The following is a 24,922-nucleotide window of genomic DNA, read 5'->3' on the forward strand; positions in this document are numbered from 1 at the left end:
GGTTCGTCTCATTCTCGCTTATTTTTAGGTCCCCGGTTCACCCCGTTATCGCTTTAACATTTACTGAGTACGTGTTAGTGTGTTTATTAAGGTCACCAAGTTCAGATCTCAACGCAGAAGCAGATCTTATGCATAAATTTCAGGAAAGAATCACACAACCACTTCTGTATTAATCAATTTATTACTAATTCAACTTCAACTATGATATAGTATGCGAACTCTCAATCTCGGAACGTCAATACGGCATCAATACAGTATCATCAACGATTGTCTGATTTCACTTTGACAACGGCACATAGATCCCGCATAACGCGATGGTTGTTAGTGAGAGAGAGAGTCGTTAAAACATGCAAATACTATGCTAAGAAAACCTTAACGTTAATGAATGAAAGATACTTGAAAGATTATACGGCGATAAAAACACAATAAAAAACAGTTATTATTCTTAAAGGCACCAATCTCAACAGATACATCGGCAGGTTATCTGACAGCAGAATGGCTCGGAGTAAAGGCCTGCGACGGCGCTCCTTTTCCGAAGATCGTTATCTTATACAGAGTTTACTAATTGGGGACCAGATCACCTGATAAGGATCTGGTGGGCCACCACTCCCCACGTGAGCGTGGCTCGGCGGAAGGAGGTGCCAAGAATCAATTCGTATTGATGGATCTGTTGGGAATTTATGCGATTAAGAGTACAGTCCACTAAATATTAAAGATAAAATTACGAATACTCTTATAAACGACGGATGGCCATCACTCGGTCGTTGGGATGCCTTCACAGCCACGGACGGCTTATGGGTTCGAGTGGGTTTGAGTGGTAAGAGTGGTCTTGAATAGTCAATGTTCGGAGTCGGTTCTTTATGTCAAACAGACGCCTGGTGGTCGTGTGGTGAGGGGGCGGTGCGCGTCATACGTATTAGTCGCTCCTCTGTCGCCGTGGGGAATTTGGTTTGAATGCTCGGTCGGTAGGTGGCGCCCACAGCTCGCTCCTGGCGTGCAGTGTTGGGTCGTCACCTCGTCGCCAAACCGCGACGCTGGCGGCCAGCAGAGGGACCTCCGACTCGGCAGAGGTTGGCCCACGCGGCCGAGTTGAGCTGTCAAGCGGGTCTTGCCCGCCTGCAGAGGAGACGGGGAGCCGCTTGAGTCGAGCCCCGAGAGCCGTCTGAACTCGGCTGAGTCCCAGACGAGCTGAAGAGTCGAGCCGACCCGTTGGTCGCAGCTCGCTCCTGAGTGGACCCGCTCGGTCGAGCTGAAGATGAGTCGAGCCGACCCGCTGGTCGCAGCTCGGCTGGTGAGTTGACCCTTCTGGTCGAACTCGGCTGATGAGTCGAGCCGACCCTTCCGGTCGAGCTCGCTCCTGAGTCGACCCGTTGGTCGCACTCTTGAGTCGACCCTCTCGGTCGAACTCTTGAGTCGACCCTCTCGGTCAAACTCGTGATGAGTTGACTGTCCTGGTCGAACTCCTGAGCCGACCCTGTTGTTAAATTCCGACTTTAACGTGACTTTAATAGCAATACAGAATAATTGAGCTTTTTGACTTAACTAGGCAAACATGAACTTCTGGTGGCCCCCGCAGCCTCGCTGTTCAGCTGAGCCAGCAGCCTCGAGAGTAACAACACCCTTATTCTCGTCTCACTGTGGTCACCCAACCTTCTGCTCTGGGAGTGTGATTAATTTCAGGACAAGGCCCCCTCACGTTCAGACGCGCAGTGGTTGTTAATCAGCCCCCTCTCCTGTGTACACAACCTTGAGCTGAGTTTATCTTGGCTCTTTCAGCTGCAGAGAACAAGGCGTATTTCTCCTCCCTGTGTGCACGTGTTCCAATTAGCTCGAAATCCCTAACACACAATCAGTGATGACCCCCCCGGCCTTCTGTGGCCGTGATCCAGACAAAGGCGCCTCTGCTTCGAGTCGACACTGCCCTTATCTCTCCTTGAAACAAGGCGGCAATTCTGCCATCCTAGCCCTCCTCCCGTTCATTACTACAACACCTGGTGTTTTGCAGTTTTGCTGCGCTTTGGGGTGTTTTCATTCATTATATATCAATGATGGAAGAAGGCTAGAATACAACACATCGCATAAGGAGGTCCTCCCATATGACGTACTCCTGCCCCCCCTGCCTCCACTGAGGCACATAGCACTCGCAGGGGGGCCTCCTCCAGCTGTAGACATCTTCAATCGTCCAAGGTCAGCCCCAGGCCGTGGTCGGTCAGCTGGACCTCACCCTGTGCGCCCTCTGCCGTGTGTATGAGAGCGATGACCGTTCCTTCCGGCCTCGCCTCCTTGCAGCGTACTGCGCCTGTGGTGCATGCACAAGGGCCCTGGGGCACCAGCCGGGACAATGCGTCCGCGTTGGTGTGTCTGGTCCCCTTGCGTGGTCAGTGAGGAGCCTAAATTTGCGACCATACAGGTAACGACTGCCAAGCGTTCCCTACGTGTGATGCAGTAGCGTTGCTCTGCTGATGAAAGCACGCGACTACCGTAGGCGATAACCACCTCCCGACCCTGCTGGATTTGTGACAAGACGCTGCCGATGCCCACATCGTTGGCGTCCGTGTCCAGGAAAAAGAGGAAGCCAAAATCCGGAAAGGCACCGTCGCTGCTCTGTTCGAGGTGTTCAGCACCTGAATGAACAGATGCTGGTTCCCCTAGACAATAGTTTCAGCCCCCACCAGTGCGTTCCCCGGCAGGGTCCCCGGCCCTGGCGCGATCCCCGGCCTTGGCGCAATCCCCGGACACCCGGTGCGATCCCCGGCAGGGTCCCAGGCCCTGGGTGCAGTCCCCGGCCCCGGTGCGATCCCCGGCAGGGTCCCCGGCCCTGGTGCGGTCCCGCGGCCCCGGCGCGGTCCCCGGCCCCGGTGCGGTCCCCGGCCCCGGCGTGGTCCCCGGCCCTGGCGCGGTCCCCGGCCCCAGCATGGTCCCCGGCCCTGGCACGGTCTCCGGCCCCAGCTTGATCTTCGGCACTGGCGCGATCCCCTTCCCTCGACCAGGACGGTGGAGCCCGGGCCCCGACACCGACGGCGCCCACCCCGAGGAGGCCCCCGGTGAGGTCGTGGTGTTGGGAATGCGGATTTCCAGCCCGGCCGGTAGGCCGGGCGGGACGGTGTCACTCGCCTGGTTCCTGTCGGTGTTCGGCCCCGGCGGGTTCCAGGTGTAGTTGGCTGCCTCTGGCTCCATGCGGCACCCCCTCACCACATTCCCCTCTCGACCACAATGGTGGCAGACCCACGGAGCGTTTCATCAGGGTGGCTCGGCGCGGTGTTGTAAAGGCAGCTGCCAGCAGCGCGGCGGCTGGTCGCGCCCCTGGTCTCTCTGCTCCGCCAGCCCCCAGATCGCCAATTAGACCTCCCGCAGCGATGGCTCCGGCTCAAACACTGAAGGTCCGTTCCCAGCTGCCACATAGGCAGCCTACGGCGACGGTGCAGGTTCGGCAGTTGGCGTCGCTGGTCCCGGTTGCTCCCCCCCCGCCACGCCAGCCACCTGGCCCATGGGTAGCGCCCGGCCCATTACCTGTTCATGGACTTGGAGGATCCGGGTGGCCCACAGCGAGGTACGTTCCTCCGGCGTCACCACCGGCATTACAATGCCGGTGCGACAAGCATAGGCGATAAGACAGAGGTCGCAAACGGGTTTTGATTCCTTACCCGTACCCGTACACGGCCGCACCAGGGTCGCAAACGGGTACCCGTACCCGATACCCGGCCGGGTACGGGTAGCCGGGTATCGGATAGGGTACGGGTATCGGGTACCCGATTGCAACTTCTGGGATGAAGCCATGCTGCAGGTGCGGGTGGGTTGATTCTAGGAACTTGAATTGTGAGAAGATACAAGACGTTGGGAAATGAGTAACAAACGGTTACTCACCAGTGACTCACGGTCTACCCATACCCACCAGGTATCGGGTAGGGTACGGGTATCGGGTACCCGATTACGACCTCTGCGATAAGGTGCTCGACCACGAGGTTTTCGAGCGCCTCGTCAGCTAGGCGAGGGAAAGCCCTCCTCGCGAGCAGCGCACCTCTGTAGGTTAAAGGGGATCCTCTAGCCCCCCGCTGGCGGTCCTGGAACCGTCTAAAGGCGCCCTCAGCTGAGCAGTAAATCTCCCCCAAAGCCTCGTAGGCTGCCTGTAGCGTGGTCTTGCTGTGCGTGGGAAGGGAGGTGTAAGAGGCGAGCACATCGTCGTCTAGAACGGATGGCAATACTCGTAGTGCCTCTTCGTCCGACCACTCGAGAGCATGGAAGGCAGCCTCGAATCGGCGGACGAACGCCTCCCAATCACCTCCCTCGGCCACGAATTTCTCGATGGGCCCCAGCCGGCGCGCCCGTCCTCCCACCAGCTCCCCCCGTTGGGTGTTTAGCCCTGGCGGTTTTGGTGGGAGCGGCGGCGGCGGCTGGCATGACGAGGTTGGTTGCGGCTCATGCTCGGCTGGCTGGTCAGCCTCTGGGTCCCGTGGCGCCTCCTCCCATAGTACAATGGGAGAGGGGGTCCCGATGCCGGCGGGCCCCCCCATAGGGAGCCGCCGCAGTAGCTCCTGGATTGCCCTCTCCACGAAGGCCATGCGGTCCTCCATGGGGTCCTCCATGGGGTCCGGGCCCCCTGCTGCTGCTCCTGGTAGCAGGCCCCCTTGTTGCCCTGGCCTTTGCTTCCTCTTCTGTTGGTTCTCTTCCACGGAGGTTTTTCCTTGTAGCCATTGTCGATCCCACCAATGCCACCAGATGTAAAGAAGAGCCGACACAAGGTTGTATGGGGTTTGTCTTTTATTCCTTCATTCAATCCACACTTGTCCCTAGCCGTCTCAATCTCCCCTCTTCCCACCCGTTCTCTCTCTTATATCTCCTCGCTTGCTCCTCCTCCTTCCCCTGTCACCGTCCCACTCCCAATCCTTTTGGTGGGAATCCTTCCCCTGACATCCCTTACACATATATTATTATAAGAGCATGTTTGTTTACGTGTTTTTTTTTGCCACAAGTACGTGTGGTTAATCCATACTTGATGCCTTGCAAAAGGTATCTATTTGGTGTTTGAATATCTTAACTGTTTAATTGCAATAAGGGGCCGTCCATAAATGACGTCACAAAAAGTCAGACCCCCCCTCAAATATGGTGTGACAAAGCTCTGCCCCCCCCCCCCCAAATAAATAAAACATGCTTCAGATCGCTTTAAACTATTGTCATTGTAGTGCGTATTGTCTATATTTATTTAAAGTTGCGCATTTTTATGTGACGTCACATTTCTCAACCCCCCCCCCCTCGTCACACATCGTCACAAATTTCTGACCCCCCCCTAGGTGCGTGACGTCATTTATGGACGGCCCCTAAAGGGTAAAACCTATTTGTAATAATTCAGGTCGCTCGTGTAAGTAAATGTGACTATTATCCCCCAGTATATTGAGTTCTCATCTGGTGAATGAAATACCACGAAGCCAGGTGGATGGAGGTTGCCGAGGAGGGGAGGGGGGATGAAAATGTGCGATACCTGTTAGCGGATAAAGCGGAGTGGAGGCCCCATCAGCATCATTATTGTTACCCAGGAAAGCTGCTTCACAATCTCTTTTCAAGGATCCTGCCAAGTTTTCGTAGGAGGAGGGTGGTGTTGCCACGTCATATCCCAGTTGAGTGATGTGCAGGTAAACTTTCAGCATTGGAATATTTGGCCAATATGAGTTACGTTTTTTTATAGCTATGGGAGGAAACTGTAAACCCACGCAGAAAAGCCCCCCCCCCCCACCAAGTCGGGATGTGAACCCAGGCCATTGTTGCTGTGAGGCGAGAGTGTTACCACTGTGTAGTGGAGTAACAGGCGCGGGGTTTTGCAAATAGTGTGTATGCACGTGTGAGCCACGGGCAGTGAAGTCATGTCAGGGCAAACAGGTGCGGTGAGAGAGTAATCCAGAGACGACCAATTAAGATGCATAGCGGTGATTGGCTGGCTGAAAATGCAGATACATTGAGACGATAGCAGCGGAAGCCACGTGCGGGAGGACACGGCAACGTGTGAGGCAGGGGGTCGAGTTGGTTGGAGTGAAAAGAAGAGTGAACACAAGAGCCCGCTCTCCACACCTCGTCCTCTCCAGCAGTGATGGCTGACCCCCCACTGGAGGCAAGGGCGAGGTTGTAGAGGCGAGGGTAGACAGGCTAGCAGTAGAGAGGCTAGCGGAATCCTAAGCTAGCAGAGTATATAGCGAGAGGCTAGCAGTGAAGCTAGCAGAGTATATAGTGAAAGGCTAATAGTGGAGAAGCAAGCAGAGTATATAGCGAAAGAGAAATAGTGGAGAAGCTAGCAGAGTGTGCGGTGGGAAGCTACCAGAGTGTTTAGTGATAGGCTAGCAGTGGAGAGGCTAGAGGTGAAAGAGCGAGCAAAGCGTGGCAGACAAGCTAGCAGAGTGAGAGAGCAGGCTAGCAGTGGAGAGGCTAGCAGAGTGAGAGAGCGGGCTAGCAGAGTGAGAAAGCAGGCTAGCAGTGGAGAGGCTAGGAGAGTGAGAGAGAGGAGGCTAGCAGTGGAGAGGCTAGGCGAGTGAGAGAGAGCAGGCTAGGAGAGTGAGAGAGAGACCAGGCTGGCAGTGGAGAGGCTAGGAGAGTGAAAGCAGGCTAGCAGCGGAGAGGCTCTGAGAGAAAGCTGAGTGAGCGAAGCGAGCGGAGTGAAGCAGGCGAGCAGCGCAAGCGGGAGTTGCGACGGAGTTACGTGGTGTTCAACGCGAGGAGTTCTGTTCGAATAAAAGTGACAGGAGAAAAAGGTCATCCGCGTGAAATAACACCACTACAACTGCACCATCACAACCCTGCTGCATTGGTCATGATGACCTTGAGATGTCAAACTATTTTTAACAAACCTCATAATAGGATGTACCAAACAACTCGGTGCACTTCAAATTAAGGCAGCACGGTGGTGATTAATGATTCAACAGGCAGCTGAAACACCCATTAAATAAAACATGGAAATTGTGTATTCAGTCATCACATTACAGGCCAAGTTAAGTTCAAGCACTCTCCTTTGCAAGACTGCAATATATTTTAAGTCCAGTATAACATTTTGTGCCGTGACTTGTTCTTTCACCAATGTCAAATTATCCTACAGGTTAATGACAAAGTAACAAACGTCACACTGAGGAACGACACGAGAGAAATATGTTTTAAAAACTCCTTCAAGGGTCTATCCACAGAAAAGTTGATCTCGGCCGACTTTGCACACACGTTAAATATAAAACGTCGCCATTACAAAGATGACTAGTGCAAATAAAAATGTAGTTTTTCTCCACAACGGAGAATGTTTTTTTATTTTTTATTTTGGGTGGCTGTGTGGTGCCACGACCACAGAGCCACTCCGCAAACGCCGCGACTCCCCTCCTACCCCCACCCTGAACGCACACATGCCGTGCACACACACGTAGTGTCCTGGCGGGGGATCTCCTGACACCACGGGTTTTCATCCGAAGAGCCCCTAGGTGGGAAGTCCCACGGTTTCCCACTGCCAGATTGGCCGACCCCCCCAGGGCAAATTACATTGCGGCCCCCCTAAATTGGCTTAAAATTGTATGGGTGCACAGAAGCTCACCGGGCTAGCCACAATGAGTCACAGCACCGGGGAGGAGCCAGCGTGAAATATTAAGTGAACAGCACAGACGATGAGGTCAAAGGGAAATCCCAGTGCACACCCGTGGATTAAACCGGCTGAGTCAGGGGTAAGGAATGCGGGCGCAGAAACAATGGGCCGGAAAATAGCGTAACGTAATGCTCACGGTAACGGCAGCAAAACGTTTGAAAATCTAAATGGAGGCACACAATTGGCTGTGTCGGATGATGTAACGTAACCCTGGATTTTCGAAATCACAGGGCATAAAAAGGGGAGCCAAAAACGGTGAAGGGTCTACTGATCTCCAGCCACTTGGTGACCCAGACCAACTCCCTGCCAGCCAGCCTGCCTCTTCGAGCCGCTCGCAGCGTCCATGAGATGCCAGCGAGTGCCGCCACGAGACAGCAATAGGCAAGGCGATAGCACAGAGCTTCGGCGCAGTGTTTGTGACTCGAGTGCGCGTGTTCGCGCAGCCGAATTAGAGTCTTAGCGCGGGTGAGGGGTAGCGAATAACCACCCACCGGCACGCGTATTCGCGCAGCCATTTAACACGTCTTTATGTGGAGCGGCTGCGTGGGTGGACGTGCGGCGAGGGTGAGGGCAGAGCTGCATCACGAGCGCTCGTTGAAATAATCGCTTGCAGGTGAGCACGTCTGCGCTGCTGCTGTAGTGTTAACTGTGGGACGTGCGCGTGTTAGAATATAAACGTCAGCAGAAGCGCGCACGTTCGCGCTGCCGCTATAGCGTTAATCAGTGTGTGCGTGGGTTAGTATATAAACTGCCCACAGAAGGGCTCGCGTTCGCGCTGCCGCTATAGTGCTAGTCGTGGTGCGGGCGCTTATTAGAATACAAGTGCCAGTAGGGGCATGCGCGTTTGCGCAGCCGCTTTCACATTAAAGGTGTTGTACGTGGGCGTGTGTGGAGTAAACCCATGCGGCAGTGAGCCAGCGCTTTAGTCATGTCTCTCCGAGAAGGTGCTAGCTCGGGAGGTCCAATCACCCAATCGGCGGTAGAGAACCATCTGAGGACCCAATGAAAACCATCACCTTGCCATACATAGCAGTGGTTACCAAAAAGATTTCCAAAATCTTGAACAAACACAAGATCCAGGTTCAATTCTACACAGTACACAATCTGTGACCTGATCCCAACTGTCAAAGATGTGATTCCTGACATGCAATATCCTGGTATATACAAACTAAGTTGTGTCTGCGGTAGCAGTTACATTGGGGAAACGAAACGACATGTCTTGGACCGTTTTCGCAAACACAAGGCAGATTTGAAACACGGCAGAACCAATACCTCTGCCGTGGCTGATCATTGCTTGAACACGGTGGGCTCACACGACATTGTTTTTTCCAAGACTAAGATACTCTGCAAACCTTCGGGCTACCAGCAAAGATTTGTCCATGAAGCCATCCAGATAAAAACACAGACATAGCTTCAACCGAGATGGGTACAAATTGAGCAATCATTGGAAGGACGTTATTAACCAGGTAAAGCCTTAACTGCTTGTTGATGTTTCCATCCTACCTGCCATTGTCAGCAGTTTTCCCGACTCTCTTGAGTTACATTACCAAGTTAAATTTCTTTACTTTAATGGACTAAATGTCTCACTAACAAAGCCAACGTTGCCCCCTTTCGCTTGATCTGGCGGTGGCTCTCGTTTTTTAGCAGACTATAACTGGCTGTGATGTTTTTGTGTTTCTCTCTCTGTGTCTATCGGTTTGTGTGTCTCTCTCCCCGTGTGTCTCTCTCTGTCTCTTTGTGTGTATGTGTGCCTCCCTCTTTTTTGTGTGTCACTTAGTGCGTCTCTCTCCGTGTGGGTGTGTCTCTCTGTCTCTCTCTCTCGGTGTGTCCCTCTGTGTCTGCGTGTCTCTGCGAGTGTCTCTGTCTCTCTAGGTGTCTCTCTCTATGTGTATCCCTGTGTCTCTGTCTCTCTGTGTGTCTCACTCGGTGCGTTTCCTGATGCGCACTCTATCCCCCCTAGTGGCTAATATACCGTCATTACACTCGACCCTCAATCTACGCCCCTTTCCTTCACCCTGTTCAGCACTGCCTTTCCTTCACCCTGTTCAGCGCTCTATGCCCCTAGTGGGTGATATACCGTCAATACACATTGACATGCTAATCTCTCACAATACAATGACCACCTCCTCAGCACAAGCTCCAGCCCCCACCCTCTTGCCCGATGCGGCAACCCCCACCCCCTCCCGGTTCTATATATAAGGACTTGTTTCAGCAGCCTGTTGCTCACTCCCACCTGAATACGGTTGCTTGTGGCGATCGAAACGTCGTGATTTATTATTTTTCTACCTACGTGACTTCACCGAAACAACCAAAGAGTATGGTTTCCTGCAGTCACGAAAGCTTCAAATCAAGATTGATAAAACTTTGTTTCAGAAACCAATACATTCTTACATCTACATGTGAATACAGTGCATTCCCATGAGCTCTTGCATATTCACATACGCTGTTTTGACCTTGTTCGAGCAACGTGTTTTCAATCGTCTAATGCAATATACAGCCGTCAATTAAAAAATACCACCATGGAAAAAAACGCTCCAAATACACTGCCCATCGGCACAATTGAAAGATACCCAATCAACAGAAATGTTTTCCCGTACAAAAAGTTCCAACGGAAATCTGAAATTTACTCGAACCACACTGTAAAGGAGTAAAACTCTGAATGGCACAAAACCTAGCTGGAATATGTACAGAATTTAAACATGCATTTGCATTCCCTAGATATCTACACTTCAACAAGTACACGAGTACTGTATGTGACACTGCAATCATTTTGCAGCATCGGCAAAAATAAACTCTGCACTTCAAAGCATAAAGTGCATTACGTAGTCGACTGTGTACGTTGTTAAAAAGTCCTCACCATGTATTTACAAGCTATGGCACAAAATCTGTGGCACTCAGACTACTCATGTTTTGATGGACAAATTACGACCGTACAGCATTATAGGTACAGCAATCCCTTGACAACGGTTTTTCCAACCGCGATTTCGAGGATCCACACATATTCCGTATACTGTTTTGCCAACCACGGTATAGTTTTGCTTAACCACGGTTTGGTTTTCGCTACCCACAATTTCAAATCTCCAGCCGTATTCAAGCAATCCACCAGTGGCACGTAAAGCGCGCGTGTACCCACCACTCTTGCCCGCGTACAGTACTTGTCTGCCTCGTTCAATGTTGTGCAGCAGTATCTTCAAGCGTAGCAGTGCTGTCATTTATGCTTCATGAAAGTCTACCATAATTACTGTCAATGCCACTAATTTTTGCCCTTAATCATGGCCCCTAAGTGTCGAGCTGGTGAAGGTGAAGCGTAATGTGAAGAGGGCAAGGCAAGTGGTTTGTCTTTATATAAACAAGTTCTGAAGAGGGGAACAGTCCCGCATCCCTATAACCCCCTCCTCCATTAACATCATCATCGTCGTCAGTGTCGTTGTTATCTGGACTTCACTACAGTATCAATATTAAAGGTAATTAAACGTATTTTTGATCACTATTATTCAAGTTATTTTTGTTCATACAGTACAATATATATTTTTCACGTTGACTGAATGCATTGGATGCATAGTTAGGCTGCGATGAGTGTTAACCGCGGCCGCGGAACGTAACCCTCTATTTTTCATAAGCCTTTAGTCTTGTCAACCACGGTTTTGCCAACCATTGTGGTTTTTAGGAACCTAACCCCCCGCAATTGGCGAGAAATTAATGTACTTCATATGTAGAGCATTATAAATAAACCATAATTCATACAGCATTATATGTACGCTTCCACCAAACAGGAATTAAGCAGGGCACTTCATTCCCTTTACAGGCCAACTCAAATTTCCTGTCGTTGGAGTGATGATTTTGTGGTTTCAATTATTTAACCAGAGAACGCAACAGGCGCTGTCTCTCTTATTACAAGCACAATCAATTACAAACTAGCTGGATGCGATAGTGTGAGCTTGAAATCCGGCATTTTGGAGGGGAGACAGGAGTGGATCACACAAAATTTGCCAGGCTCCCCAAGGCTATTGGGCTGCGAGGTGGCCAGGAGATAGCAGTACATGAACTAGACTAAATCCATCTGTGTGAAGCTTTGAGTTTTATCCCCTCGTATGTGTGGGTTTACTCTAGGTAATTTGGCTTCCTCCCATATGCCATAAAATAAACTTCCTGAGTCTTAAACAAGGGCAATGTTAATCATAATATATTTCCAAGGTGCCAAAATAAAATCTTGCCATACGAACAAATACCTCGGCGTAAGTGGTGTGTGATAGTCACACTTGTTCACATTCCGATTGATAATTTTAGCTACTGTATTTACCATAGAAGGCACATCACAATACAGATAAATTCGAATTTGTATCCAGGAAATGGTTAATTACTTCCTGTTTTTAAATGCGGCTGTGTACGAAAGTGGGGGAACATCAGTGTTGCACAGTTTATAACGGAGTTCTTGTTAAATAAAGACGTGTTTAAATATCTGCAAGATTTTTATACCTGGTTAAACATAAAGCTCCCATGTGTGTAATCCTTTTCATGGGGCGGGACAAGTTGCCTTGAGCAGCCCATGATGATTTTAATACTGGCAGCGAGCTATTATCCTGCATCCTCGAAGGTGGAATTAATATCTGCGTTTTATTACCTCGTGTCTACTTTTTAAAAACACGGTTTAAATCTGAGCATTCCATGACCTTGTGAACTATAACTTCTATTTAATTGGTGGATGTCAGCTAGCCCTATTACATATGCACTTCTGCTATAAATCTCGACGTTATTTTATTAACGTTGTGGGAATGGTTACACAAAAAGATTGTCGTCAGTACAGTCTATGGTCCTCTTCAACCTTAAAGCAGAGTTTGCAATAATGCCACTCCCCTTTTACAGCAGCTATTGGAGATGTAACAAAGCCACCTGCGTGTTTTTTTCACCGGAACACACGCAATTATCAATAAACGTATCTTGTCACATGCGATCATTCAACAAGCGTCCCCTGATATTGGCTGGTGGCGTTCAAGTTTGAGGTTTGCCCCAACACCTTACACTCGAGTTGAGATGCGAGTCTGCATCACTCGTCTGCCGTCACTCCCGGATCGTGGTCGCACCACATATGCATGTCGCAGCGAGCAGGCGGGCGGTGGGGCGCTACTGCGAGAACAACATGCGGTCTTCCAGCAGCACAGCATCGGAGTTCCCCGAGTCCACGCACTGTTGCACAGTCTCCAGCACCAGCAGCAGCCGGCGATCCATGGCGCGCAGGTGGGGCTCGTGCAGCACGGGGGCAATGGGGTCCTCGGCCAGCACCTTCGCCATGAGGGTTCCCAGCAGGCCCTTTCTCAGCAGGTTCAGCCGGTTCCACGTCGACAGCCGCACTCTAGCGAGCGCCAAACAAACAGAATAATTAGAAAAATAGGCTCTTACATAGCCTCGCTTAGCTGCCTCGGCAACTCAAAGTGCCGTATATCACCGCCGGTGGCAGTTGTCCTGTACAACACAAAGTCACTCGGCACAGGCCTCAGACTGTCAGTAGGGGGCGATTTCGATGTGGAATCCCAATCAAGTGATTTGTCAGTAACTTTGCACATTTTTCGAATGACGTTGCACGGTCTTTAAACGTCCACTTTGAAGCAGATGGCACATATTTTACGGTTAATACACCCGCATTGTTTACCAGGGCGGCCTGCCGGATTCAAACTGCATATCGGTGCAACAGCCAGCGGCGAATGCGCTATGGCCAGGCCGTGTTGCCGGCCAAGGAGATCACGGGGATATTCCTCCATCAAGTGTACGAAAAATACAAACGACTTTCTAGTATTTTTCTGTTGAAACGATTAAAATATCGCGGTGCGTTGATGTTGAGTTCAGTGACGGGACGTCTGTAGCCACCAGTCACAGCAGGGGGCTTCACCGCTCAGAACCTCATCGACGTCGGATGGTCAAGGGTTAACAATGAGAATTTAGGCATGAAACTACCACATGCCCCGAGCAAAATAAAATACCAGTAATGTTGGGACTACTCCAACTACAGCGCCTACAGATGCTGATGGTATTTAGGTGCTGTCTAAATTAAAATCGTTCTGATTAAAATAATATATTTTGGAACATTCTAAATTCATATTCTTTGGGTCTTTCGGTAAGGCCACGTACATAGAAAAAAGAATAAAAATATCACGTTTTGATCGCAACACAAGCAATCATCATCAGGTGAAAAAATAGCGAGAGCTGCTGAGGCAGGATGTTATAAAGGTTTGAGATGGGTGTAGCCCAAGGGTCATAAGCGAAGTGGGCGGGGCTAGTGATGAAATTTTCAAGTAAATGTAAGATCGCAGAGCTGAGCTACCTCCACGACGATAAAGCTGCGGAGGTGGCCATTGTATTGTGAGAGAGAGCATGTCAAAGTAAGATCGTAGAGCCACCGCAACATCAAGGAAAATAAGCAACGATGGCTGTGTTAATGAGACATTTAACCTGTTAATGTAAATACATTTAACCTTTTGTTTGCATTTTGACTGCTTGTGTTGTGGTTATTGCAAACATGATGCCTTGTATAAAGGTGTCAGTTTTTGTACCAGTTGAAAGGGTAAAAACCTATTACTATATTTTGCCACTGGTAAAGGAGGTCTCATAGTGTAAATGCTTGCCCCGAGCTCTCAATACTCTGATAGTGTGCTGTCTTAGAGTTGTACGTCTTTTGGCGTCATCTGGTCCAACACCAATGGAGACTAGGCTCTAAGAAAAGCTGTCTCGGGTGTGGACCAATCAACTTCAAGGACAGTGCATATCATTATCATCAGAGTTGTTTCTTTTTGTTTGCATTTTGACTGCTTGTGTTGTGGTTATTGCAAACATGATGCCTTGTATAAAGGTGTCAGCTTTTGTACCAGTTGAAAGGGTAAAAACCTATTACTATACATTTAACCTGTTAATGTAACACCAGAGATCGAAAATAACTACTAAACATCACAGCCAGTTATGACTTAACCTGGCTAATAACGTCCTTCCAATGATTGCTCAGTTTGTACCCATCTTCTCGGTTGAAATTGTGTCTGTTTATATATCTGGATGGCTTCATGAACGAATCTATGCTGATAGCCAGTGGGTTTGCAGAATATCTTTGTTTTGGAAAAATATATTGTGTGTGCCCACCGCATTAAAACAATGAGCAGCCACGGCTGAGGTATTGGGCCTACCGTGTTTCAGATCTGCCTTATGTTCACGAACACGGACCGAGACATGTCGCTTAGTTTCCTCAATGTAACTACTGCCGCAGACACAGCTTAGTTTGTAGACGCCGGGGTATTGCATGTCAGGGATCACATTCTTCACAGATGGAATCAGATCACAAATTTTATGGACTGTGTTGAATCGAACCTGGATCTTGTGTTTGCTCATTATTTTGGAAATATTTTTGGTGACCCCTGCTATGTATGGCAAGGTGATGGTTTTGATTGGTTCCTCAGATGGTTATTTCCCAACGGTTGGGGTGATAGCTTTACGGATTGTGGAGTCTGAATATCCATTCATCTTGAGGGTTTAGTGTACGTGTTCCAATTCACTGGCTAGGTGGTAATGGTCAGAAATACATCGAGCTCTATGGTGTAGAGTTTTGATGAGGGAATTATTCTGGAATGGATGGTGGTGGGAGTCAGGTTTTAGGGAGGCATCCGTATGGGTGGCTTTCCTGTAGATAGTGTCCCATAGAGCCATCTGGTCTCTTTTCGATTACAACATCCAAGAATGGTAACTTGCCATCTTTTTCCACCTCTGTGGTAAATTTTATGGCTGGGTATACGGAATTGATGTGGTTGAAGAATTGGTCCAAAGCTGGTAGGCCATGTGGCCAGATGACGAACATGTCATCTGCGTACCTCTTCCAAAAGGACGTAGGGTGGATGCCTGGATGGCATCTGTCTCAATTTTTTCCATGAAAACATTGGCTACAACTGGAGATAAGGGAGAACCCATTGGGGTACCTTCAACTTGTTTGTAGAATGTTCCATTCCAGGTGAAGTGTTGGTGAGACAGTGTCTAACCAGGGCCAGTACATCAGCATTCAGTCCTTGTTGGACCAAATCTTCAATGATTGCAATGGTGTCAGGAACAGGAACAAATATACTACATCGAAACTGACAGGAAAATCACCTGGAGATAGTGAGATGTCCTTAATTAACGATACCAAGTGAGCTGCGTTAAGTACAGCTGAGGTGGTCTTACCAGTTAATGGTTGTAAGATCTCAGACAGAAATCGGGCCAGTTCGTAGGTGGGCGAGTCAATGGTGGAGATGATAGGCCAAAGTGGTGTACCTTCTTTATGGATTTTTGGTAAGCCATAAAATCTGGGTGGTTTAGCAGTAGAGGGTTTTAAGGAAAGCTGCTTGGTTGGTTCGATAAACGATGTCGACTTTGTGATATTGTTGGTTTTCATAACCAGGCGGTTGGTGGGATCTTAACTGATTTTGGGAAAGCTACCATCATTAAGTAGGTCCTGAATTTTGTTGTTGTATGTGGTTTTGTCCATGATGACAGTGGCATTGCCCTTGTCGGCTGAGAGGATGACTATGTGATCTCTCTTTTTTAGTTAAGAAAGCTCAAAGTGCTCACCCTTACTGATGTTGCTAATAGATGTCTTAGCGTTTTTGAGGATTGCAGCGATTTCCTTTCTTGCGACGTCTGCAGGAATGTGTCCCAAACCCTTAAGGGCTACGTTGACCTGGGCAATGATATCATCAACAGGGATGTGTTTAGGGGTGACTGCGAAATTAAATTCTTTAGCTGGAACCGATTTTAGGCTGTCGAAAATTGGGCTGTTACGCTTGATAACAATATTGTCACCGTCTAACTTTTTAATGTGTGGATCTGGCTTCTTCTTGGACAGGAGGTTGAACTTGGAAATCAGGTTATCTTTGCATTTAGCTGACATTGAGGTGGCTGACGAGACAGTCATGTTATCTACATGTTCCCAATCAGATGTAGACATTTTTTCATTCAATGTTTGGTGTCAGTTTAACACGTAGGCTTTCGCGACCAATGTTATTCATAATCAACGTTTTTAGGTTTAGATCGTGTTATTTATAAATGTGTCGTAACCCTCCACCACCCGACACGGCCAATCAGTAAAAATGTGTCACGTTGACAAAAGACAAATAGTTCACTGCTTTAGCCCACCGGTGTGTTGAAGCCACAACATTTACAATTTGAGTACGACGTTTCGCTGGTAATTGCATCCAGCATCATCGGGCAATTCGCCAGAATGGTGAGGCTCTGCTGTGTCTCCCATTCTTATATAGAGCAGCAGCAGGGTGACGTCATCATTAACTCATTAACTCATCAGGTGCAAAGATTCAAGGGGGGAGTGATTGTAATTATATACTAGATTAGTAATCAGGCTGTTGTTACGATGCGAGTTGTAGATTAGTAATCATTTGGAATGTGTTTTATTGTGATTATGCTACATTAGTAATCAGTTAGTGTTTGTTTCCCTTATAAGGAATTGTAATGTATCTTATTTAATAATACGCTTCCAGGCCGCACTAAGCCTGTAGCTGTCTGAGCGATTAAAGTTATTTCTGTTTCTCTCAATTTCAATCGATTCTCTAATTAGTCTTTGCCAGTAGTAACTAGTTTTACACAACACTTCCACGTTGTCAAAATCAATTGAGTGTCCCTGTTGGCATGCATGTTCTGCCACTGCCGACAGTTGTGTTTGTGATAGTTTAATATTTCTCTGGTGTTCTTTTAGTCTTACACTAACGTTACGCCCTGTCTGTTCAATATAGCATCTGCCACATACACAATTAATCCGATATACACCTTCTGTTGATAATTTAGGTAATTTGTCTTTAGTGCATGTTACTAGTTGTTGAATTTTGTGTACTGTACCAAATCTTACTGTAATGTTTTGCTTTTGCAAAACACGGGCTAATTTGTCAGTTACCCCTGAGATAAATGGTATTTTTATTGTTTTAATAATCTGATCGCTTTCAGCAGTGTTGCTTTGCGATCGTGATTTGGCTTTTAGTGCTCTGTTAATTTGAGCATTATTGTAGCCATTCTGTCTTAGTGCTTCTTTAACATGTTTAATCTCTCTCACTAGACTTTCACCATCTGACATTGTTTTAGCCCGATGTATGAGCGTCTTGATAAGAGAGGATTTCTGAGCTGGGTGATGATGCGAATCTGCATTCAGATAGGCATCAGTGTGCGTTTGCTTTCTGTAAACGCTGTGTGTTATTTTACCATTTAGGCCATGCCCAAGTAAAATATCCAGGAACGGGAGTGTGTTATTCACCTCCATTTCCATGGTGAACTGAATGGCCGGGTTTTGTGCATTGAGATGATTTAGAAAATCGTTAAGTGTATCTTTACCATGTGGCCAGACAACCAAAGTGTCATCCACATATATAAACCAAAAGGATGGTTTTAATGTGCTCGAGGCAATTGCTCTGGTTTCAAAGTTTTCCATGTACAAATTTGCTATAGCAGGAGATAAAGGAGAGCCCATTGCTGCTCCCTCCCTTTGTTTAAAGAATTCGCCTCTCCATAAGAAGTGTTATTTAAACAATGGTCTGCGAGTTTCGGAATATCTTTTGGTAAACCTGTATTCTTTACCAGTGTATCAAGTAATTTAAGCGACTCGCTCACTGGAACCTTAGTGAATAGCGAAATCACATCAAAACTCACCAAAATATCATTAGGGTTAAGTTTAATATCTTTGATCATATTCACAAGATGTTCTGAATTTCTTATGAATGATGATGTCCTACCGATGTAAGGCTGTATTTGTTTAGTTACATATTTTGCTAATTTATATGTGGCAGAGCCAATTGTACTGACTATGGGTCGTAAAGGGATGCCGACTTTATGGATCTTTGGTAGCCCATACAGTCTAGGTGGTTTTGAAGCCCTTGGCTTAATTAGGAATTGCTCATTTTTTGGGATTAATGAATTTGCAATTTGCAATGATTGCAGTAGTCTTACAAGTATTAGTTGGATCTCGTTTAATTTTAATGTAGGTACTTTCCTCTAATAAATCTTTAATTTTATTATCATAATCGGCTCGTGACATCACTACTGTAGTGCGGCCCTTGTCAGCTGCTAGGATTTGAATATCTTTGTTTAGACGAAGCTCTCTTAAGGCTTTTGCCTCGTTCGAGCTAATATTTACTTTTGGTACTTTACTATTCTCAATAATTTTGGCAACCTCGTGTCTAGTCATCTCTGCCTCATTATGTGGAAGGAGTCTTACTGCTGATTCTACCTCAGCAATTATCTCATCCACTGGAATTGTGCGTGGGGTAACGGCAAAGTTAAGGCCTTTAGAAAGGACAGAAATCATGTCAGTGGTTAAATCAGTGTTAGTCAAGTTTATTACGGTTTTGTTTTTAAATTGTTCGTTTTTAATAGGGATTTGTTTATTGTAAAGTCTAGAAAATTTGTTAATTTGGTTAGCATTTGTTAGATTAAACACATTATCAGCTGATTGTTGTGTTATAGTATCGATTATATTCCAATCATGCATGGACACACTATTGCTTATATTTAAATGTAAATGCTTTAGCGATTCAGAAATGTTGGATAATTCACTCCTGTTGTGTTGTATTCTCTCTATTAATAATAATTCGCTAGCTTTGTGTAGTATTTTGTTAGCCTTAGAAGACTTTATGTGATGTGTTATTTTAACTGCGTTTGGTATTACCTTCGAATCTCTGCACCTTTTGAGGAACGCCAATGAAGATATCAATTTCATCCGCTTAATGCGGAGCTTCTCCAATTTTCTGGTTTTAAGAAAAGTATCCTCCCCATAGAGGTTAGTCAGTTTAACACGTAGGCTTTCGCAACCAATGTTATTCAGAATCAACGTTTTTGGGTTTAGATCGCGTTATTTATAAATGTGTCGTAACCCTCCACCACCCGACATGGCCAATCAGTAAAAATGTGTCACGTTGACAAAAGACAAATAGTTGTGGCTTCAACACACCGGTGGGCTAAAGCAGTGAACTATTTGTCTTTTGCCAACGTGACACATTTTTACTGATTGGCCGTGTCGGGTGGCGGAGGGTTACGACACATTTATAAATAACGCGATCTAAACCCAAAAACGTTGATTATGAAATGTTAGGTGTGACTGCAAGAGAGTCTTGTTTAAATTGTCTAGTTCAAATCAGAGCAATCTTATTCTCCCTGAGATCAGGGCTAGGCCAGCCCTGAATAAGATCCGTTTAGCATTAGGAGAAGTGACAGCAGCAGATGTCAGTGTAAAGGCGATCGGTGTTACCTTAGTGTCGCAGCATCTCTTCAGAAAAGTGAGCAACTCGATCAGATGAGCCTTCTTGTCTCGAAGTTTGTTAAAAGATCTAATTGTTGAGTGAAAACCGTCCCTGTAGAGGCGGTTAAATATTGACTTAAAGCTTTTGTGATTGCAGGAATTCATATTCTTTGGGTCTTCGGCAAGATGGCGGCAGCGTGTGTGGCAGCGTGTGAGTTGCTCTGCATGAGTGTAAACTGTGTGAGAATGTGAGTGAGAATGAGCCGTGTGTGAGTGTGTGTGAGAGTGGACCGTGTGTGAGAGTGGGCCGTGTGTGAGAGTGGGCCGTGTGTGAGTGAGTGTGAGAGTGGGCCGTGTGTGAGAGTGGCCGTGTGTGAGTGTGGGCCGTGTGTGAGAGTGGGCCGTGTGTGAGAGTGGGCCGTGTGTGAGAGAGGGCCGTGTGTGAGTGTGAGAGTGGGCCGTGTGTGAGTGTGAGAGTGGGCCATGTGTGAGTGTGAGAGTGGGCCATGTGTGAGTGTGAGAGTGGGCCGTGTGTGAGAGTGGGCCGTGTGTGTGAGAGGGAGACGTGATTTTTTTTAGATCGCTGTTGTTGCGCAGAGGGTCCAAAGGCCAATCACGCCAGGCGGCCAGCAGCAAGCAGCAAGATTACAGCTGTACAACAGATTTGGTGATACTGCATTATCAGTGATAGCACAGGCACGGCTCGTTAAAAACAGCGCGTGAGTGGCCTTAATGAGACATATGTAGGGGTTATTACGGGAGAAAAGGCGGACGGGAAACACAGGGGTGTCTGCACCCACACACACGGGTGTCTACACCAACGTCCGCATCCGCTAACCACTGGGGGGCCATGGGGGCTCTGTGATCCCCCATAACCCCGCCCCTCCGAGGGGATCTCTATAAAAGGCGGGGAGCCAGAGAGCTCGGGGCCAGTTTTACAAGAAGCTGACCAGTGAAGTCTGAAGACCGGCAGACTAGGCCCTGGGACTCCCCTGTCTTGCTGCCCTTGTCAGGGCCGAGCTGGGTAAGCCAGCGGCGCGGCCCAAGAGCTTCCGGACCTCTGCCCTTGTAAGGGCAAGGCCGGCTTAGCTGGTGCCGGGATCTGTGCTTACCAGGGCCAGATCAGACAGCCTCCCGTAGCCTATTAGAGGACTGGGGAACAGGACAGGGGACTTAGTACTAGGTTGGTTTCCCAGCTACTACGGGTGAAGGGGCCGTTACCCCTTCAACTATTGTGTCTGTCCCTGAGTTAATAAAAAGAGTGTGCCTCAACTCCGTCGTCTGTCTCCCTGCAACTCACTACATCTGGCGTCAGGAGTGGTCCAAAGCATGGATACGAGACGGACGACTCGTGCCCAAGACCACGGAGGGGACGACGACGAGGGAGAGGCGGTGCAAGACATCGCCGCCGAGGTACCTGCACAACCGCTGCCGGCTCCAACACCTGCGGGACAGTCGGAGAGGGTCGGGACGTCGGCTGATGAGTTGGCGTTAGCCCACTCCCGACTGGCGGAGCTCCTATATGCAGCGGCCGCCATGCTGGAGCAGATAACTCACCTGGGGCCGGGGGGAGCGGCGCGGCGGGAAGACGGACAGCGCCCGCCAGAAACTCCCGCCTTTGCGATGGGCCGGAGGCTTGAAATTCCCGCCACGGGTACAGTAGGAGCCAAGGGAGGGGCCCCAGCTCGTCACGCGGGCGGCGGGGCCCAACCAGCGAGCGCCACGTCATCGGCGGGGGCGGGTCGCAGTGGCTGCCTATCAGCGGTCGCCAGGTCATCACCAGCGGACGACAGCACCGACCAAGCTGGAACCAGCGCGTCACCGACAGCACAACCTCCATTAGGGTCCGCCATTGCTCACCATACTGTCCATGGACACGGTACGAGTGCTGGGAGATTATCGGAGACGGAGCCGACATTTCAGCAACGCCTGCCGGCCCTGCAGGTGTTCGTATCGAGCGGCGGCGATTGGGGTGGGTTCCAGCGCCGTTTCCTCGCCCACCAAGAAATGGCTGAGTGGACGGACAACGAGGCGCTGTGTGCTCTTCCGGCGATGCTGGATGGCGACGCCCTTGGCACCCTCACCGCTGCACCCAAGTCGGCACGCTCCACGCTTCAGTCGGCGCTGCAGGTGCTGGCCACGGTTTATGGGCCGCCTTCCGATTGTCGCCAGCTTTTCTACGAGCGGCAGAAGGGCGACAAGGAGTCACCACTTGCGTACCGCATGGCCCTGCTGTCGTTGGCGAAGGCGGCCTTCCCGCGCATGGACGAGGAGGGGATCGATGTGATGGTGGCCGAGAAAATTTTGCTGCTGGCCGACGACTTGAACTTCGTCATCCTGGCACAGGATGATGCGGACATGTCGTCATTACGGGCTGCAAGGCACATTCATGCCAATCTGATTTCCCAGCGGAGGAAGGCTAACAAGGCAGCTGCGGGACACACCGTGGCGGCGACCACCTCCGAATCTGAGGGGGGCTTCGCTGCGGGCCGTTCTGCGGGATGGCGGTCTGGCGGGCGACTGGCTCGGGACGTATCGAGCCACCGAGAGCAGCCCAAGTCTTCTGGAGTGCTCGTCGTGTGCTACAACTGTGGCCTCCGGGGCCACGTGGCTTCGGGATGCCGGGCTCCTCGACAACGCGGAGCAAGAACTGCGGCTGAGGACGGCCCTCTTCAAAAGCCTCCACAACATCCTCCGGCAAGTCGTGGCACCCCACATGTTCGGCCTGCACGCACACCCACTTCCCTCTCACATGGTCCGACATACGATTCTCGGGGTTCGGGTGCTGGTGCGTCGGGTCGCGGCTTGATGGGGAGGGCGCTCCAACCGGGCCAATGGTCCGAGTTGGCTCACCGGGTTGTGGCTGCGTCGGCGGGGTCGTCCGTTGTCACGGGGCACATTGATGGCGTGGAGGTGCGGGTACTGATCGACACGGGAGCTTCAGCGACTATCATTTCCGATTTGATTTATAATATCCTGCCCGTTCAGAGTCGCTCGTTGCTCCCCGTCGACATACCGTGTTACGCTGCAAACGGGGGCTCGTTAGGTATCATCGGCCAAATTCGAGCGCAAATTTCTATCGGGGACATTAAACTATCTGGCCCGGTGTTGGTCTCCTCCTCGCTGGCAATTCCGTGCCTGTTGGGGACAGACTTTTTGGCCAAATTGCCTATCAAAATTTTGATTGACCAGGGATGCATCGAGCTTCCATCGGGCCGACGTATAACGTTCCTGCCTTCCACCCCTGCCTTGCGTACTGCCTGTGCAACGGTACAGGCGCTCGTTGCTCGAACGGTGCGCGTACCCCCGGGGGCACAGATGCTTGTGCCCCTGCGGTTGTGTCGACCGTTCGCTAAAGGGGTCTCAGACCGGGGCATTATGCTGGGGCCGTCTAGGGCCGGGGTGAATGGGCCAGATTTGGTGACGGCCCAGACTATTGTTAAAGGGGATGAGGACCCGTTTATCGCGGTCCTCAATGTCGGGACACGGACGGTGGTGGTTTCACAGGGAACCGTGTTCGCACATGCGATTCCGGTACCTGCGGAAACGCCGATCATTGGCCAGGTGGCCACCGATTCTCAGTCGCGACTGCCCTCAGACATTGACGAGGGTTGGCTGGAGGCGCTGTGTGCTGAGTCACCTGACCTGTCCGACTCACAACGTGCTAAATTGCGCACCCTTTTGCGAGATTTTTCCGACGTCTTTAGTAAGCACAAATACGATATCGGATGTACCAATTTGCTGCGCCACCATATTGACACCGGTGACAACGCTCCTATCCGCCAAAATCCTTTTCGGTTAAGTCCCGCCGAAAAGGATCATGTCAAATCGGCTGTAGATGACATGTTGGCTTCTGACATTATTTCTCCCTCGACCAGCCCTTGGGGTGCACCCATAGTATTGGTCAAACAGCACGATGGGTCCCTAAGGTTCTGCGTTGATTTCCGGCGGTTAAATAAGATCTCGGTGGCCGATGCTTACCCGCTTCCTCGAATGGACGAATCTCTGGATGCCCTAGCAGGATCACGATTCTTCTCCACCTTGGATTTTCTCTCAGGGTTTTGGCAACTTCCCTTGGACGATGAATCGAAGCCCAAAACGGCTTTCCGAACGCCGCACGGCCTCTTCCAATTCAATCGGTTACCTATGGGGCTCCACTCCGCTCCCGCAACGTTCCAGCGCCTGATGGAATTGGTTCTCGCTGGCTTGCAATGGGAGGTGTGTTTGATTTACCTAGACGACGTTATCGTATTCAGTAAGACGTTCGAGGAACATCTTGATAGGCTTCGGGCCGTCTTTCTCAAAATGCGCGCAGCTAATTTGAAATTCAAACCACAAAAGTGCCATTTGCTACGCGAATCTGTAAGATATTTGGGTCACATCGTCGGCCGGTCAGGTATCTCAACCGATCCCGCCAAAACGCGTTGTGTCAGCTCCTCGCCGACTCCCACCTCGGTGGGGGAGGTTAGAAGCTTCATCGGTTTTGCTTCATATTACCGCCGGTTTGTCGCGGAGTTCGCTTCCATCGCTAAGCCATTACATGCCTTAACGGCCAAGGGGGTGAAATTTCATTGGGGGCCGGAGGAGGAGGCCGCCTTTAACTCTCTTCGTGACGCCCTGGTGGGGGCCCCGCCGTTGAGTTACCCCGATTTTTCTCTACCTTTCGTGCTCGACACGGACGCGAGCAACACGGGGATTGGGGGCGTGCTTTCCCAAGTTGTGGGTGGCGTGGAGCGCGTTGTGGCTTATGGTAGTAAAGTATTGTCTCCGGCCGAGCAGCGATACTGCGTCACCCGCCGTGAACTGTTGGCTATTGTTTTCTTTATTCAACAGTACCGGCCATATCTGTACGGCCTGCATTTCATATAATAGGCGACGTTTCTTCATAACACGTACCACCTCGCCCGGTTAAGGGGGCGGGGGGGTGGACACGAAAGGTCCCGGGGGCGCGTTTGTTGTCATCCCAGCGGGTGACAAGAGGAGGGACACGAAAGGTGAGGAAGGGCCTGAGTGGGGCCTGGTTGGTCGTGCGACTGGCGCAGCCTGAGTGAGGCCTGGTGGATCGTGCACATGGCGCCCTG

The 24,922-nt window shown here is 49.7% G+C and overlaps 1 protein-coding gene across 8 annotated transcripts in view; it reads right to left on the bottom strand.

Annotated features, from left to right (window-relative positions):
• Positions 1-7,240: 7,240 nt before the first annotated feature.
• Positions 7,241-24,922, bottom strand: part of FAM20B (FAM20B glycosaminoglycan xylosylkinase) — a 34,981-nt gene continuing 17,299 nt past the window's right edge. For 7 of the 8 annotated variants that reach the window (XM_078865669.1, XM_078865673.1, XM_078865666.1 and 4 more), the window contains one exon: positions 7,241-12,950. In XM_078865669.1, coding sequence (XP_078721795.1) covers positions 12,722-12,950 — 229 coding nt within the window. In that variant the 3' untranslated portion in view covers positions 7,241-12,721. Of the gene's footprint in view, positions 12,951-20,987; positions 21,646-24,922 lie in introns of those variants that run through there. The other variant, XM_078865674.1, reaches the window with a different exon arrangement.

This window comes from Lampetra fluviatilis, chromosome 20, assembly GCF_964198595.1.
Source record: "Lampetra fluviatilis chromosome 20, kcLamFluv1.1, whole genome shotgun sequence".
Classification (NCBI taxonomy): Eukaryota; Metazoa; Chordata; class Hyperoartia; order Petromyzontiformes; family Petromyzontidae; genus Lampetra; species Lampetra fluviatilis.